At 36.1% G+C, this 17901-nt stretch overlaps 1 protein-coding gene across 1 annotated transcript in view; it reads right to left on the bottom strand.

Annotated features, from left to right (window-relative positions):
* Positions 1–4402: 4402 nt before the first annotated feature.
* musk (muscle, skeletal, receptor tyrosine kinase) overlaps positions 4403–17901 on the bottom strand; it is a 48860-nt gene continuing 35361 nt past the window's right edge. Inside the window, exons 9-17 of the mRNA XM_048175411.1 lie at positions 14171–14434; positions 12794–12957; positions 12240–12263; positions 11843–11931; positions 10893–11052; positions 10557–10743; positions 7997–8191; positions 6822–6970; positions 4403–6495 (exon numbers count right to left, since the gene is read on the bottom strand). Coding sequence (XP_048031368.1) covers positions 5810–6495; positions 6822–6970; positions 7997–8191; positions 10557–10743; positions 10893–11052; positions 11843–11931; positions 12240–12263; positions 12794–12957; positions 14171–14434 — 1918 coding nt within the window. The 3' untranslated portion in view covers positions 4403–5809. The remainder of the gene's footprint in view (positions 6496–6821; positions 6971–7996; positions 8192–10556; positions 10744–10892; positions 11053–11842; positions 11932–12239; positions 12264–12793; positions 12958–14170; positions 14435–17901) is intronic.

The raw sequence follows: 17901 nt of genomic DNA, 5'->3' as shown, positions 1-17901 counted from the left end.
TTGCAGATAATAAAATACTTTAGAGCACATTCTAAATTGTTTCTTGTTGGTCCTGCTTAAAATAATTACTTATTTTAATGTGTTGACTTGATTATAATTTTAACTGTAGTGTGTTATTCAAAATTACATTTAAAGTTAATATATTTTAAATGGGTAACACTTTATTTTACAGTCTCCTTGTTTCACATTGAATGCACTTAATATAGTAACGAGAGTCAATTATACATAATTACAAGCAATTAACTCTAAACCAAACCTTATAGTAGAAGTACATTTGAAGTGTAACCTTTAAAGGTGCCCTAGAACTTCTTTTTAAAAGATGTAATATAAGTCTAAGGTGTCCCCTGAATGTGTCTGTGAAGTTTCAGCTCAAAATACCCCATAGATTTTTTTTTTTTAATTCATTTTTTTAACTGCCTATTTTGGGGCATCTAATATAACCCTCAAAATGGATCTTTACAAGATGTCCGTCATGCATGCTGCATGCATGCTTCGGATCATGTGAGTATAGTATTTATTTGGATGTATTACATTTGATTCTGAATGAGTTTGAGGCTGTGCTGCGTGGCTAAAGCTAACATTACACACTGTTTGAAAGATTTATAAAGAATGAAGTTGTGTTTATGCATTATACAGACTGCAATTGTTTAAAAATGAAAATAGCGACGTCTCTCTTGTCTCCGTGAATACAGTAAGAAACGATGGTAACTTTAACCACATTTAACAGTACATTAGCAACATGCTAACGAAACATTTAGAAAGACAATTCACAAATATCACTAAAAATATCATGTTATCATGGATCATGTCAGTTATTATTGCTCCATCTGCCATTTTTCGCTATTGTCCTTGCTTGCTTACCTAGTCTGATGATTCATCCAGACGATAATACTGGCTGCCCTTGTCTAATGCTTGAACATGAGCTGGCATATGCAAATATTGGGGGTGTACACCCCGACTGTTACGTATAACAGAATCTTATGTTGAGATTTGCCTGTTCTTCGGAGGTCTTTTAAACAAATGAGATTTATAAGAAGGAGGAAACAATGGAGTTTGAGACTCAGTGTATGTCTTTTCCATGTACTGAACTCTTGTTATTCAACTATGCCAATATTAATTCAATATTTAATTCTAGGGCACCTTTAAATGTAATCTGCAGCTTCATCATTACAAATGTGTAATTGCAAATATATTTAAATATCGTGACATACAAGTTCCATTAGAAATGACATTAAAGTATATTTTAGTTTACCATAAATGCAAGTCAGTACATTCAGCAGTAACTTTAACCATATTTTAAAGATAAGAAGTAATTTTGAAATTACACATACAAATGTATTTTAAGTACTTAAGGAAAAAGGCACTCTAAAGTTCAGCTAATTGCATTTAATATAAATCTACACTATAGGCTAATACATTTTATTTAATTTGCAATTAACATGAAATTAAGTGTCTGAAACATTACATTCAGTTCACACTTAAAGGAACATGCCACTATTTTTGAAAATAGGCTCATTTTCCAACTCCCCTAGAGTTAAACAGTTGAGTTTTACCGTTTTCAAATCCATTCGGCCGATCTCCGGGTCTGGCGGTAGCACTTTTAGCATAGCTTAGCATAGTTCATTGAATCTGATTAGACCATTAGTATCTCGCTCAAAAATGACCAAAGAGTTTCGATATTTTTCCTATTTAAAACTTGACTCTTCTGTAGTTACATCGTGTACTAAGACTGATGGAAAATGAAAAGTTGCGATTTTCTAGGCCGATATGTCTAGGAACTATACTCTCATTCCGACGTAATAATCAAGGAACTTTGCTGCCGTACCATAGGTGCAGCAGGCGCAATTATATTACGCAGCACCTGAAAATAGTCCCCAGCTAGGTAACTTCCAACGAATCTGCTCTCCTCCTCCCTTTTAAAGGTGCCCTAGAATCAGAATTTGAATTTACCTCGGCATAGTTGAATAACAAGAGTTCAGAACATGGAAAAGACATACATTGAGTTTCAAACCCCATTGTTTCCTCCTTCTTATGTAAATCTCATTTGTTTAAAAGACTTCCGGAAAACACTCGGATCTCAACATAACACCGACTGTTACGTAACAGTCGGGATCATTAATATGTATGACCACAATATTTGCATAATGCCAGCGACGCATTAGACAAGGAAAGGCAGTATTAACGGCTGGATCTGTGCACAGACAAGGTAAGCAAGCAAGAACAACAGCGAAAAATGGCAGATGGAGCAATAATAACTGACATGATCCATGATATCATGATATTTTTAGTGATATTTGTAAATTGTCTTTCTAAATGTTTCATTAGCATGTTGCTAATATACTGTTAAATGTGGTTAAAGTTACCATCGTTTCTTACTGTATTCACGCAGAGACGAGAGTCGTTGCTATTTTCATTTTTAAACACGTGCAGTCTGTATAATGCATAAACACAACTTCATTCTTTATAAATCTCTCCAACAGTGTGTAATGTTAGCTTTAGCCACAGAGCATAGCCTCAAACTCACACAGAATCAAACGTAACCATCCAAATAAATACTATACTCACATAATTCGAAGCATGCATACAGCATGCATGACGAACATCTTGTAAAGATCCATTTGAGGGTTATATTAGCTGTGTGAACTTTGTAAATGCACTGTAATATAGTCGAGAGCTCGTGTGGCAGATGGAGCACATCTCTTAAAGGGGCCGTGCTGAAAAAATCAGTGCATAGTTAATGATGCCCCAAAATAGGCAGCTAAAAAAATTAATTTAAAAAAATCTATGGGGTATTTTGAGCTGAAACTTCACAGACACATTCAGGGGACACATAGGACTTATATTACATCTTGTAAAAAAACAATCTAGGGCACCTTTAAAGTATATAAAGTATATTCTTTTAAAAGTATATTCTTTCCCTACTCTTTTTAAAAGCATGCTGAAATGAAATTCTTTTTCACATGGGTAATGCAGCATTTTTCATTGTGAATTGTATTATCTACATTAATATGAGTTTGAGAACAGATTTTTTTTTATTTTTTTTTATGATTATTATTAATAACACTATAGTCCAGCAGGAAACAAGAATATGAGGCAGGGACTGTAGTTGGCCTGATCAGTTCCAAAACTAACCTTACAAATGTTAATTAAACTTGTACAAGAGCACATACTACAAAATGCAAGTATTCAAATACTACTGTTCTAAAGTTTAGGAGACCACAGCTATACTAAGTTGTGCGCCCAAGTCCAAAATAAACGAACCAAAATGGGAACAGTCAACCTACTGTCTGCTTTCCAGGTTTAAAATACTCCACCCTCTTAGTCAAAGACCCTGTGTCAGACCCCGAGAAACACCAAAAACTGGTTTGTGATGGTTTAGACAGAAATTGAAGGATAAAGGGAATTCAGATTTAGCAATAGAAGATAAAAATGACAAAGATCTCATCAGTTTTCTCAGTTGTTATTCCTAGACAGCAGTGAGATTACATGGTGATCAGATGAAGACTTGTAGGTCACTGAAGTTTCCTGCTTTCTCCTGAGAAAATGACCCTAGTAATATCATGCGTCTCCTCTTGAATTTCTAAAACGAACAAAATATTAACCAAATTACCATGTCATATAGCTCTATATTATTTCTCTGTTGTTTCATTAGTGTCTACTTTAATTTCTTCTATGTGATTTCATGAGGAACATCTGAGATGAATACTCAGGAATTTGGTGTTTTTCAGCAAGTTACATCACAAGGGTCAGAGAGAGTGTATGGTTTGAATAGAAATCACTTGAGGTCCAAATTCACCAGCTCAGTTTTGTTGTGGCCTCTCTGTCTTCCAAACCTTCTGGCTCATGAATCCATTCGTCACTTGTTTTTCCTGGCCTACTACTTGGCCGTCTGTGGTTTTGCCTTGCTTACTCCTTGAAGTTTCAGAAAAAAGAAAAGAAAAAAATCTCATGGCAAAGACGATGTATTTCTAGGATTATCAGATGACCAGACATTCCTAGATGATAAATTAAATGTTGGAATAGACAAACTGTCCCACACACGTTGAAAGTAAATCCTTCACCATCCCTCTTCATTAAATGCCAGCGTGATTTAATACTGTCTCTGTAAGTTCCTGTTTTGAATGCTTAGAGCAAAAACTGGCTCAAATGCAGAGAAAGGTAGTGTCATAAATCATGTTCCATGAGGTCATTTTAGTTCTTGTGATGTAACACTGCCCCCTGCCTGCTACACAATGTAAACCACAATTTTAAATTGAAAAAAAAGTGTCCAAGACTAGCAATTTCTTAATAACCTAATATAATCATACTAATGTTGACAGTTACCTATATACCACAAATGTTGCTACTGGAATTGTGGATTGGTAAATTTATTTACAAACCAGTTTTCAAGACAACACCAAGAAAAGTTTAATAAATAGTTTTATTTCAAGCAAAGATTCATATCCAACATCTATTTATATAGCTAATATAACCACTATATTAACTGAGTTGTTTAAATGATGTAATAATATAATAACATAATAATAACACAAAAAGTCATGCTAAGTGTGTATAATAACAAATTCCCAAAGCATATTTTTCAGATTTTTTGTCAGAACTTGTGTCAAAATTTTGGACATGCTGAACTGAAATTAACTGAAAATTAAATGGGTGAGTTCTACCAGATACATAGTGAAGTGTCCAACATGGACAAGTTTATATTTTATATATAATTTTGGTCACTACATATTTAACATACTTCCACTTGTGTTATTTCATAGTACATAAAATGTGAAAAATATTCAAAGAATTCAATCTCTTTTCCAAATTTTTTTGACTGGTAGTGTATGGGATCGTCAAACAGATAATTGATTGAAAGTTGATTTAAAGTAGATTCCTTTGGTTCAATGTATGACATGAATTCAATGTATGACATGAATTATGAGATATGATATGATGTAATACTGTTAAAAATATGTTACATACACTTCTCTACAATATTTTCTGAAACATTGTTTCACTCACATCTACTTACAGCATAAAACTGAGAACCAACAAAGAACCATCTTAACTTGGAATATCAATCAGTGAAAAAGTAAATTAAACTATTCAGTTACAACATAAAATAATAAAGTGATGATGTGCCACTTTGGAATAAGCTATTCTACTTAAAAGTTTTAAACTTAAATTAAACAATAACAAAATTATTCAGTTTAAGGCACTATAGCATGTTCTTGAATTAACTTCTTTTAAGAATGTTACTAAACCATAACCAGATGCACATTACTCTCACAACATAACTCAAAGTAGACCCAAAAGCAAAGAAAAGTAAAAATATCAGGCATTCATACTGTATGTCTCTGCTTGCAGAGATTTCAGTCTAGGTTATTGCAGTGACTGCACTACATCCACCTTATTACTAGACGTGGACCCTCTTTACTGGAGATCCTGTTAAAATCTTGGCAAACTCTCATCTGATGCCTACCATACATCTGTGTCAGTAAAAGAAAACAACTGAGATCTTATGAACAGATGCAAGCATTCCTCTTCAAAGAGTTTGAGGGATCAGTATTCCTTAGGGTATGTAAGCTTTTCCAATAATTTTAGGCTTCTTTCACATTCCCCAATGTTCCTCTGGGTTCTTGATTATTTGTGGACACTTTAAGGTTTGTTAGGACTCTGTAAGATCTCCTCTGGGTTTTCTGGAGCTCTTGTGGATACCTTAAAGTGTTTTATCCTTCTTCAAGAGCCCTCTGGACTTTTTAGGATTCTACTGAGTTCCTGAATAGTTGGAGCTTTTTGTTTCTTTAAACTGCATTTTTAAAAATCCTCAAGAAAGGCCAGATTTGAGCATCTGGTCATGCATTCTTTCTAGGATACGGTGGATGCTGGCAAAACTAGGTCGGTCAGTGGGATGGCTGCTCCAACACAAACGCATGAGGTTATACAGCTCCTGTGGGCAGTTTTCTGGACAGGCAAGAACATTTCCATCCCTTACGTAGTAGATGACCTCCTCATGGGCCATGCCATAGTAAGGCTGCATGCCATATGAGAAGATTTCCCATAATACCACGCCATAAGCCCACACATCTGATTCGCTGGTGTAGCGGTTGTAGAAGATGGATTCGGGTGGCATCCAGCGAATCGGGATGGCATCATTTTCACCAGCTTTGTAGTAATCAGCGGCATAAATGTTACGTGAGAGACCAAAATCTGCAATTTTCACAACCAAGTTTTCTGCTACCAAGCAGTTGCGGGTAGCTAGGTCACGGTGAACAAACTTGCGCTCTGACAAGTATGCCATTCCTGCCGCCACCTGCTTGGAAATAGAGAGCTGCTCTAGGCAGCTGAGGGGTGGGAAACGCTCAGGTTCTGACACAAGACTGCTGCATGTCAAGGTATCCCGACTTAGACTGGGCTGCTGGTTAGAAGAGCGCCGTCGCAGAAATTCATTCAAGTCCCCATAGGCCATGTATTCAAACATGAGACACATGGGTTTCCCCACCGCACAGACTCCTACATGACAGATACACAAATGACAGGCTTAGTTACACTTCCAACTGTTGCTACTTAACCAAAAATACACTTCTGTTATTCTAACACTGGGTCGAGGCATTGAATCTGGTTCCGGAATGCCACAGAGGGGATTGATCCAGGGTTATACACTGGGTCAACTCTGAAATGGATGAGTCAAGCTATTTTAAGGCTTTTTCGATTGTGGTACCCTTGGGGAAAGGACATACATGTAATAGGAAGCAGATGTGGTTCATTTTAGGTAAGTCCTCAAGCAGATGTATTCTAAAAGTGCAAGCCTTTGAAGGAATACAATTGTGATACATTACCCAAGAGACGGACTATGTTGGGGTGATCAAACTCAGCCATGAGTGCAGCTTCCCTTTGAAAGTCATTCTGCATATCCGCCGAAGCTTCCTCTTTCAACATCTTCACTGCCACCATGGTGAACGGCTCCATCGGCATAAGACCAGGGGCTCTAAAAGAAAGCAGGCACATTGGGAACCAGTAGCTACGGTTTGTTTGCATCACAGTGCAGTAATTTTAGTTAAAGTCTGCTGGTCCTACCGAGGGATTTGTAACAATACAAACCTGGAACATCAATAATTTGATGACTTTTTAGGCAGCTTTACCCAGCGTTTGAAGTAATGTAATAGGCAGAGCATTACAACTTGCCTAACTGTAAAATTACTTTACAGTTGTACAGCCAAAGCAAAGTGTTTCTTTACACGCATACACAAGCCTGCAGAACTAGGCAGTCAGTGTATACAATCTTTAATGTAATGGTAAACACTTGACTCTGGGCAGTAGTAGTAGGCAAACTTCACTGATCTCAAACCAGATTCTTCCCTACATGTTGCCACAAATTTTCTAACAGGTCATAAGGCCTTTTAAAATAGTTTAAATGGTGATGCCAAACTGTGGAAACAGAACTACAATGGCAGCAACTCAAGAACCAACTTAGAATGCTATTAAGATTACACTTCCTGTGCTGAAGGCTCCTGTGTTTTCCTGGAGAAGTAAACACTTTTCTAATGGGTGTCTATAAATAACCTCCTCAGCAAGGCTTGCTCACACGATAGTGTCTACAGGGAAGTTTCATACTGAAACACATCACATGTTTAGTGTGACTTATTCAGTATCTTATTTCAAGAGACAGCCATATGGTGTATATATTTTACCCACTGCTGTAATTCCCAGGAGTCTCTATATACCTGATATCAGGATTACATTGTGGTTTGGTCTGTATACATCAGACCTTTGCATGTTGATTCACCGACGGTTTATGTTTTCCTAAATCTAACTAGTGAGACAAAGAGTTTCTAAGAATTCAGTCATTGTTCTAAAAAATTGATTCATTTAATCATTCACTTAACGTAAAAGTTGATTTTGACAGAACCATGCAAAAGAAAACATGATCAGTATAAACACTGACAGTGCCAAACCAGGACAGACATTAGCACCACTGATGTTACATTTGCTTGTAGCATTTGGTAGGTCTCACCTTGCCTGAAACACCCTACCAAAAGCCCCCTCTCCAATGTCACGGACATATTCAATGTTGTTGCGTGGATATTCGAGACTCAGGAGCTTGGAGTTGAGGAGGAGAGGCAGTCGTTGGTACATGGGGTTGGGGTGAAGTCTGTCCAGCAAGAGCTCTGAGGGTAGGGCAGTCAGAGTAGGTGTCTCCAGCACCCTACTGAATATAAAAGCACAACTTTCTTGTTTTGATATGTTTAGCTATTAATTTATGTAATGCAACTTCCAAAGCAACTTCAAGTACACTTTTGGGGAGAGTTCCCAGTAGTAGGGGTGTTCTACTCTCAAGAAGGCTTCTGAGGACCAACTTCATGCAGACTTTCGCTGACCAAGGTGTCCAGAACTACTTGAAAATTACAAGAAGGTGTGTTGGAGCAAGATCAGAGGTAATCTCAGCAGATTTCAGTTCCAGCCCTGCTCCAATATACCTGCCTGTTATTTTCAAGTAAGCTTGCTAGAGTTAGATTTAGGGTTGGAACTATGATAGTTTAATAGGAAATGTTGTTTCATGATCAACAATAGATGTGGATACCAATGCACATCCTACTTGATACATCTCCTACATATAGGTCCTTATAAATCACTCTTTCTGGGGTTCAGACTTTTACCAGCGCAGGTGATTCTATACATTCTATGAGTGACTAGGGCTGCGTTTACACTGCAATTTTTAATGCACAGATCTGATCTTTTGACCATATCCATTATTATTATTTTTTTTTGTCCTGCCTGATTACATTCACTTTAGACACGACTGGTATTCAATATATGTGTTTACATTAATCACTGCCCAAAATGATTCTGTTGGTGATTGCTTTACCATGCGACATGGTTGACCCTCGAGTTTTGAATGGCCGTACTAAAATGATTTTATAATTCACATAGTATGGCCATGATTATTTGCCAATATGGATAAGTTAAAAGCTATCTTGGATGTTTGATATCTGACTGAACAGATATAAACCGGAAAATAATGGTAATTAGGGCCCGAGCACCGATGGTGTGAGGACCCTATTGTAATTGCTCGGTCTATTACTCTTCTTCTCTGGTAAAAATTTACGTCTGAAATGGGTTTCAGAATTAGGTGTGGCAAAATGGCTCAATAGCACCACCTATAAAATTTCATTTAAGAGCCCTTCACACTACATTTCACATACAAGTATAAAATTCAGAGGAATTTTCATCAGCCCAATGCCTACAAAAAAGTCCCTGGGTGCAAAATCTGAAAACCCAACAGGAAGTGAGATATTTTGAATTTTCTCTGCAAAATTTTGGCAGTTTTTGCCATTTCCAGACGTTGTACTTTAACAAACTCCTCCTAGAAATTTTATCAGATAAACATCATATTTTGTCAGTCTAATCTAAAGGCCTTTGCGACATTAAATTGCAAAGATCTTGAGTTTTCGCTGAAGGGCGTGTCCGTCACAGCCTGACAAAATTCGATGTTTCGCCATGAAACAGGAAGTTGTTGTAACTTGGGCATACAATGTCCGATCTGCCCCAAACTTCACATGTTTTATTATAGTTCTGTCCTGAAGACATCTACATGCAAATATTCAGTTAGTCATAGTGCCACCTGTTGGCAAAAGGAAATGGCGTGCTTTACACTATAATTTAAACACATTAACACATTAAATCACGCAACACTTGGCTAAGTTCTAATGTATGAGAAGAGTCCTACCCTGAACACATCTACATGACAATATTCAGTTATAGTAATGGCGCCACCAACTGGCAACAGGAAGTGACATGTTTAACACTGTAATGCACTACTAGCAACATATGAAAATATGCAATTGAGTGCTATACATGCTATAAACATTCTAAAACATGCTAGCAACACTTTAGTGCTAAAGCATGCTATTATTGTCATGAAACAGGAAGTTGTTTTAACTCAAGCGTACAATGTCCAATCTGCCTCAAATTTCACATGTTTGATAAGTGCCCTGGCCTGAAAACAACTACATGCCAAAATTTAGTTATAGTCATAGCGGCAACTGCTTAGTAGAAGAAAGTGTGGCAAATACAAATGACTGACGTTGTCCTCCTATATTTATATACTTAAATGCATATTGCCCACGGCTCTGTTTTCCTAAAGCCGCCGGGTGGTGGTGGCACGGGTGCGAGGGCCCTTTCATCACTGCTTGCAGCTTTAATTTTTGTTTAATTTTTTATTTTAGTAGTGCTGTAAGATTTAATTTATTTGAATGAATTCAAAGGATCTAACAAGAGAGAGAGAAAGATTGTGAATGTGAATTACCAGTGTGTGTCTGTATATAATAGTCAATTTTGTTTCAAATAGTCAAGTTTATTTTCAAAAACAGCGAAGTTATCACCTCATTGATGAGAAATAGCTTAGGCTTTTTCAATGGATGCGGAAAAGAAATGGATCTTGTGCAGATTTTGTGTTTACACAAGTGCAACATATTCCGATCTGTGTCAGATGTGAGTAAAAAATTTGATTTTTTTTGTGCCAGTGTAAATGCAGCCTATATGACTTAAATTAGATTAATCAGTCCATTATTCACCTTTTCCTCTTTTTCCACATTTTCTTTCGTCTGTGGCACATGAGGATGAGTATGGTAAAGAAGGCCGCCCCAGCAAAGCCAGCAATGACAAAGATGATAACGCTCATTGAGTAGGCCGTGGACACAGGAGGGGGTGGGTATAACTGGACAGGTTTTGGAATCGAGGGTGCGGTCTTCACACTGATAACTAAAGAAAAGAATAATGATGTTGATGCAGATGATTTGGAACAGATTTTGTTTTATATTGACTTGTGTCAGAGTAAGATGACAATCTAGGATTAGCTACTCCAGTCAACAATTTATCTTATATATTGCTCAGGTATAAAAATTATATACCTTCTCCACATTTGGGCACCAGACAGTACTCCCAGCGTACATTGGGGTTTGTGGTATAACACCATGGCCTGTCACTTTCTCCTCCTGGGTTACGACAGTAGTTTTCTGCATTTCGCAACTCAGGAATTACATTTACAGAGAGTCTATGTTGATGGGGATCCTGAATGAGATAAAAAGAGAGCAGTCAACCAAGTAACTCAAACCAGTGCTTACTCACATATCCTCTGTGGCTAAATTCAATATTCCCATTATCCCTGAATTTCCAGCATTTTGAAACCCACTGCATGCATTAAAGCTTTCCACATTGTTTTGAAAAGAGACAAAATCTTCTCCATTCAAAACTTTATTTCAAAGGAAACCTCTGGATTTGTGTATTTTGACCCTCCATTGTTTTTGCTGTAAAAACATTGTTTCCTGTGTGCATATCATTTGAAGGTCACTGAGCACATGCCAACATGCAGCATTTGGATTGTTTGGGGTTAGAGTATTGTTTGAGGACCAAAAAAATAAAATCTAAACAAGCTGGTTTATTTGATTTGAGCTACATGGAAAAAAACAATAGCATGTTACAATGCATGAAAAAACAAAATCAATTTTGGTTTATTTATTTGTGAAATTCTAACACTTTGTCCAATATTCTAAAAAGTCTGGGGTGGTTAAATGTAAAATTCCCCTTAAGAGCATCTCAACATGTTAACAATGGTAGATTCTCTTTGTCAAGTGCGATTTGCTATTATTGCTGTAACCTTTATTACATGACTGCATTAACTACTGTCAAAGATGGGAAAGGCTGTATTACCTACAATGGGCAATGCATAAATACCTACTTGGCTAACTACTAGCTAACATTATTTCCCCGCACATGCAGTCTAAGTGACGTCAGCTTTGGTGAATAGGAAAGTAAATAGAGTCCATTTTGATTTTATGGTCACTTTAATACAAACATTTACCTGCTGGTCCCATCGCTGACAGGGAATGGCAGATGCTGTGACATTGTGAGTTCCTTGGTAAAATCTTCCTTTATCATTGTAACATGTCGCTATAGATATATAAATTACAAACAGTCAAATATATTGAAATGTGTGTTTTGACGATTATTATTGCAGTTTGACAGAAACATAAAAATTTGTAGTGGAGTCTAAAGGTCTGAGGCCATTAGTAAACATTTGCATTTTCGTAATTTAAAAGAATTTAATCATTAATAATACTAATTATTTTCACATGAATTTCAGTGTTTGTTTTCACATATAAGTGTAAATTAAAATAAATCTCAGCTTATTTTATGGAGTCTCAGACTTATGGACCCCACTATAATATATGTGAAGAGAATGTAAAACTCATACTTACATGTAACTTGCTCTTTATTGATACCTGAATAACACAAAAAAAGAATGTGTTTTTCATTGATACTTCATTTATTCATTTTAATCATTAACTAATTATGTTACTATCATGCAGGTTTCCAAAAACACAACACAATTGCCAATTTCTACAATATTTCATTACCATTTCATTGAATTTTGCTGCTCCACAAGTAAGACAGCAGCTTGCAAACATGGCATAGAAGCTTTTAGATGGGAACATTTACTCAGCTGTCCAACATCCCCTACTGATCTTTCCTCATATGCTTTGGCTATAAAACAACCTAATCTTGTCCATCTACAGGTTCGCTGTCATCACATTCCTCACAAGGCATTTCACATTAAAAAAAAGGCCTACAGCATTGTCCTGCCAAAAACCATACGTGGCGTTTTTCCACTAAGACCCATTGTTTTCACGGGACGGATGCTTTATGGACATCAGCCCCAAAATATCACAGGATTTTCATAACTGAACAAATATTGAGCCGAATGGCACCCCACAGGAACATGTACAGTTATATAATAACGTGTCACTCTTACCAACATAAGGAATCGCTGTACACAAGGATGGGTCTGTTTGTTGGCTGGGTAAAGAGGTGCATTCTGGGAGAGTGATGCTATGTGGGAACCCTCGATGAGATCTTTCCTCAGCAGAACGCCACTCCTTATAACAGTACAGCTCTTTTACTGTGAGACAGTGCTCCCTGTGAAACAACACAGTGTCAATTACATGTACGTATACTGTATATATATATATATATATATATATATATATATATATATATATATATAGTATGGGTGGTGTTGTGGTTAAAGTTTAGGGCTAGTATTTGAAAAGTTGCTGGTTTCTGGGCAGACCACCATTGTTCCCTAAAGCATGATATTTATCCTCAGGTTGCTCCACTACTGAGAGTTATTTTGGATAAAGGCATAAACTAAATGACTACTTACTAAATAGTGATATGGATCATTTTCTGTATGTGGTGCCTTTTCTGTCCCCAAGGGGAAATCATGTAATTTAAAAATATGGACTGAATTTGCCCCAGAATAAAACACAAAATAAGTAATTGTGAGATAAAGTTTAAAATAAGAAATTTAATTGAGTCACACTGTGACAAGTAATCACAATTACAAGAACTGGTTCCTTAAACAATTCCCATTCTAGTTTGTTTTTATTTTTATTTGTATTTATTTATTTATTTTTTTCTCTCCCCAGAAACTGCTTTTTAAGCTTCACGTGAGTGAATGTTTCACCAATCATTATTACATATTCAGGTCTTCAGCGACCCAGAACTATATCTAACACGGATGGATCTATAAATGCCATAATAGTATAAAACTTTCCTGATATTTTAATAACAATTACAAAATAATAAAATAAAGCATATTTCATTATCTTTTGGAACTTGGAAAGTTTCAATTTGAGCAGATGCTTTTTATAATCATCAAAGTCATCGTCAGAGCTCATTTCCCCAGTACGTTCAGCATCTGGCTCATATTCGCAATCTCAACCTTATTCTCAAAACTATCCTTCAACTTCTTCAAAATCAATATTTTGATCACCAACAGACAGTTTCTTCACCAGAGACACCATCAAGTGATAGTACTGTAACACTAATATTTGACTACGTACAGTACTTGCTCTGCTAGTTAGGAAATCTGATCCAAGCAACTTTGTATTCAACATTGTGTTGAAAAGCCACCACATACAAAGAATGACGTGGTTTCTACTTTTGCTACTATACTTTTCTAAAATTGAGAGGCTCTGTAGTCCCTCTTCATGTGCATATGACTCATTTGTTTGGATTATTTTTGTTTACTGTACTATAGGATAAAGAGTAGAAAGAAAAAGGAATATACTGCATGGTATATAACCATGTACCCCAAATGCACAACAGAACAGAACATTTCCATTACCTGCAGACAGGTTTAGGTGCTGGTCCTAGTCCTGAAGGATTACAGTCCTGGAAGGTGGCGTGGCAGAGCAGTGATCTGGCAGCAGGTTTGCAGAATGAGCTGACCCCATCCAGTTCCCCCCATGCGCTCTGAGCCAGGTATTCCTGCGCATCCTCTGGGTTCGGGAGAGAGTAGTTGAAAAACACTAGAGCGTCGCGACGAAGCACGTTCCGACACGCATCGCCCCTGTATGTGCTGCAATAGCCAGCGTTGCCTTTGTACAGTCTAAATGAGATAAGACAATGTGATTTTAAAGACAACACAACATTTAGTAAGTGGCTCTAGAACATTCAATTAAAAAAAATATCATTTTCAACTAAAAACTGAAAACTTTTTATGCGATAATGAATTAATTTATAAGATAATGATCAACATTCCAATCAACTAATCAGATTTGAGGGACAAGTTTACAGTTATCTTCTACATCAGTGTTATTCACCTATCATTTCCCTCTGACCTTAAGGATAAGTTATGGGTAGGGTTAGGTTTAGGGGTAAGAATAGGGTTAAGACTACATTTTGGGACATGAACGTTGTTCCAAGATCAACAAAATATGTTGACCCAGGAACATGTCTTACTTGGCAAAATTACGGTGACCATAGGGGCGTAGTGTTTCCTTACAAAGGGACATTGCCAACTACAGGCCTGGCAGCATAGCCTAATACAGGATTTTTATTCATCATTGCAGATCCATGTGAATGGGATCATTTTGACAACGTTGTCTGTACACAAAAAAACGCAAAATAAAAAATTTTTCCGTTTTTAGTACATCGTTCTTGTGTAAATATACCTTTAGTTTTGTTGTGTTTTTGTTAATATGCCTATGCTCCTTGTGTTTCCTTTACTCCCTGTTAGTTTTCTTAGTGTGGCAAGCAGGGCGGGCGAGAGCCGTGAGGGAACGGCGCGAGGCCGGTGACGCGAGAGATAATGAGCTCCACCTGCGAGGTGCACCGGCCTTGAGTCTCTCACGGAGGAGCTCCAGAAGCATAAAAGGAGGAGTGACGACAGTGAAGGACGAGAGAGGACCAGGCCTGGATATTATTTTATCTTTTATTATGTTTGTGTGGCCGGCAGACGTCCACGAGGGTCTGCCGGCATTACTTTCGTTTTGTATTTGTTTATTTTGAATTAAAGTTATGTTTAACGTTCGCCGGTTCCCGCCTCCTTCTTCCTTATCTACGAACTTACACTTAGTTACTGATAATTGGCACCTGTGTCTCGTTTAGTTCCCTTGTTTGCTCTTGTGTGTTTATACCCCTGGTTCTGTTCAGTTCTTTGTCTGTTCACATCTTTGGTTAAAGTGGTTAGTGCGTTTATTCTCCATTATTATTAAAAGTGCTCTCCTTGGAATACCTGTGTCATGTGTTTTATTACTACCACGCTATATATGACAAGTTGCAGGTAATATAGCTTTAAGGAAATAAAGTTGGTACACTTTCGTGACAAACTTAATTACACTTTTAAAAAGTGCACTATGTAGTAAAGTCTGGCTTTAAAGTACATTTTAAAATTTAATATAAAAGTTTTAATATTTTGTTGTGTGCTTTAGAGTGTCAGTGAACAACACATCAAAATAAGTGTACTCTTTTAAAGCACAAAGTGCTTGATTATAATTTTAACTATAAACTTTAAAAGTACTAAATTGCAAATACATTTAAAATTTGTAGTTACAAATATACTTAAATACATGGCACTCAAGTTTCAATATAAATGACATTAAAGTATGTTTTAATTTATCAGAATTTTTGTCAGTACATTCGGCAGTTCACTTTAACCATATTTCAAAGACATTGGAAATGATCATGAAATTACATATTAAGATGTGTTACTTAAGTAGGTCAAAAAATTAAGTTTAAAATAAAGTGAATTCCAGTAATTGCATTTAATACATGTTTAATCTATAATACATTTTCATTTAATAGTAAATAACATGCAATTAAGTGTCTGAAAACATTACAATTTAGTTCGCATTTAAGTATTAAAAGTTTTAAAAGCATGTTTAAGTGTTTCTTTTTCACAAGGGAAAAGAGCCCATGTTGAAATATTTTGGCCCCAATGCATGATATATGCTTTTTTTTTTTTTTTTACTCATTTAAATGTACACCAGATAAAATGTCTGATGGCTTTGAAATGTAACAGCTCACCTCTCTTCAACAAACTGCGTAATCTGAGGCATTAATCATGTTTGTAGTACAAATGGTGCAGGGAAAAACCATAACTCTCAGAGAAATAATAACAGTGATGCTTACCCTATCAAACTGTGTTTATGAGATATGTACTGTAGTATGTTTTGGAAGTTGTCAAAGAGTAACTTTGCCCTCATCATTGACTAAACAGAATGGCTGTTTTGGACTCGCGTCATATAAAGATGTTGCTTCAAGGTTTCCATCCGTAACTATGTCTCCTGACTACGTGCTGACTCATGTACAAACTGACTGCACAATTGACGAGAATAAAGTGCACTTCTCACAATTAGTTCATTCTGTTTAACTTAGCTCTAATTGCATCCAGATGCTGAATCATTGGAAAATATCTTGGTTTATTTAAGTTCATGTGTAACTTAGACCATATGGCGTGTCTGGCTTTTACGGCAGAAGTGAACTGCGTTATCCAGCACATGCGTGTATGTTTGCATTTATCATTTCAAATCAACAGAGACATGCTGATTCAATTTAAGTACCTCTTTCCAGAGAAAGAACTCCCTTCAGCATAAACTCAAGTTTTTGAAAAACTTCCGACTGACTTGAGTCATGCAGTACACTGTCAAGATCTGTCTTTCATTTGTTTTATTGCATACAGGTTTCTTATCAATTGTATTTTCATAGCTCTCAGTCCAAAAATGACGTCATATTAAATGACGTGGCCTATTAACATGAGTCACTATCAACACTAAATCTTAAACTACATAAGAATCTTAGTCACTTAGTCACTACAAAATTCAAATGAAAATATAAATTATATTTTAAATAAAGAAAATAAAGCTATTAAGATGTTTTGCACATTATTTAAATTGTAAGACCATTATATATGTGTATACAGACCACAATTCATCAGTTTAGGGTCAGCATGATTTTTTTTTTTATGTTTTTGAAAGAAGTCTCTTCTGCTCACCATGCAAGGCTGCATTTATTTGATCAAGAATACAGAACAAACTGTAATATTGTAAAACAAACTGTAAATATTAATACAATTTAAAATAGCTGTTTTTATGTGAATATATTTTAAAATGTAATTTATTCCTGTTATTAAAGCTGAAATTTCAGCATCATTATTCCAGTCTTTGGTGTCACATGATCATTCAGAAATCATTCTAATAATGCTGAATTGATGCTCAAGAAAATTGCTTATTATTATTATCAATGTTGAAAACAGTTGTGCTGCTTCATATTTTGAGGAAAACGTGATACATTTGGGTTGTTTTTTTTTTTTTCGCGGTTGATGAATATAAACTTCAAAAGAAGTTTCTATTCTTCAAAAAAAAACAAAAAAAAAAACATTTATTCGTAACCTTCTGAATGTCTTGTCTACGGAAGAGGATTAGGGCCAAGCAATATTGAAAAAATAAAACCATCTCGAGATTGAAGTTGTTAAATTTCGAGAAAAAACTTGTTAAATTTCGAGAAAAAAGTCGAGATGAAATGTTGAGAATAAAGTCATTAAATTATGAGAAAAAAGTCGTTAAATTACGAGAA

The sequence above is a fragment of the Megalobrama amblycephala genome, linkage group LG2 (assembly GCF_018812025.1).
Source record: "Megalobrama amblycephala isolate DHTTF-2021 linkage group LG2, ASM1881202v1, whole genome shotgun sequence".
Lineage (NCBI taxonomy): Eukaryota > Metazoa > Chordata > Actinopteri > Cypriniformes > Xenocyprididae > Megalobrama > Megalobrama amblycephala.
Note: the sequence above shows the minus strand (reverse complement) of the source record. Positions and strands in the feature narration are given on the sequence as shown.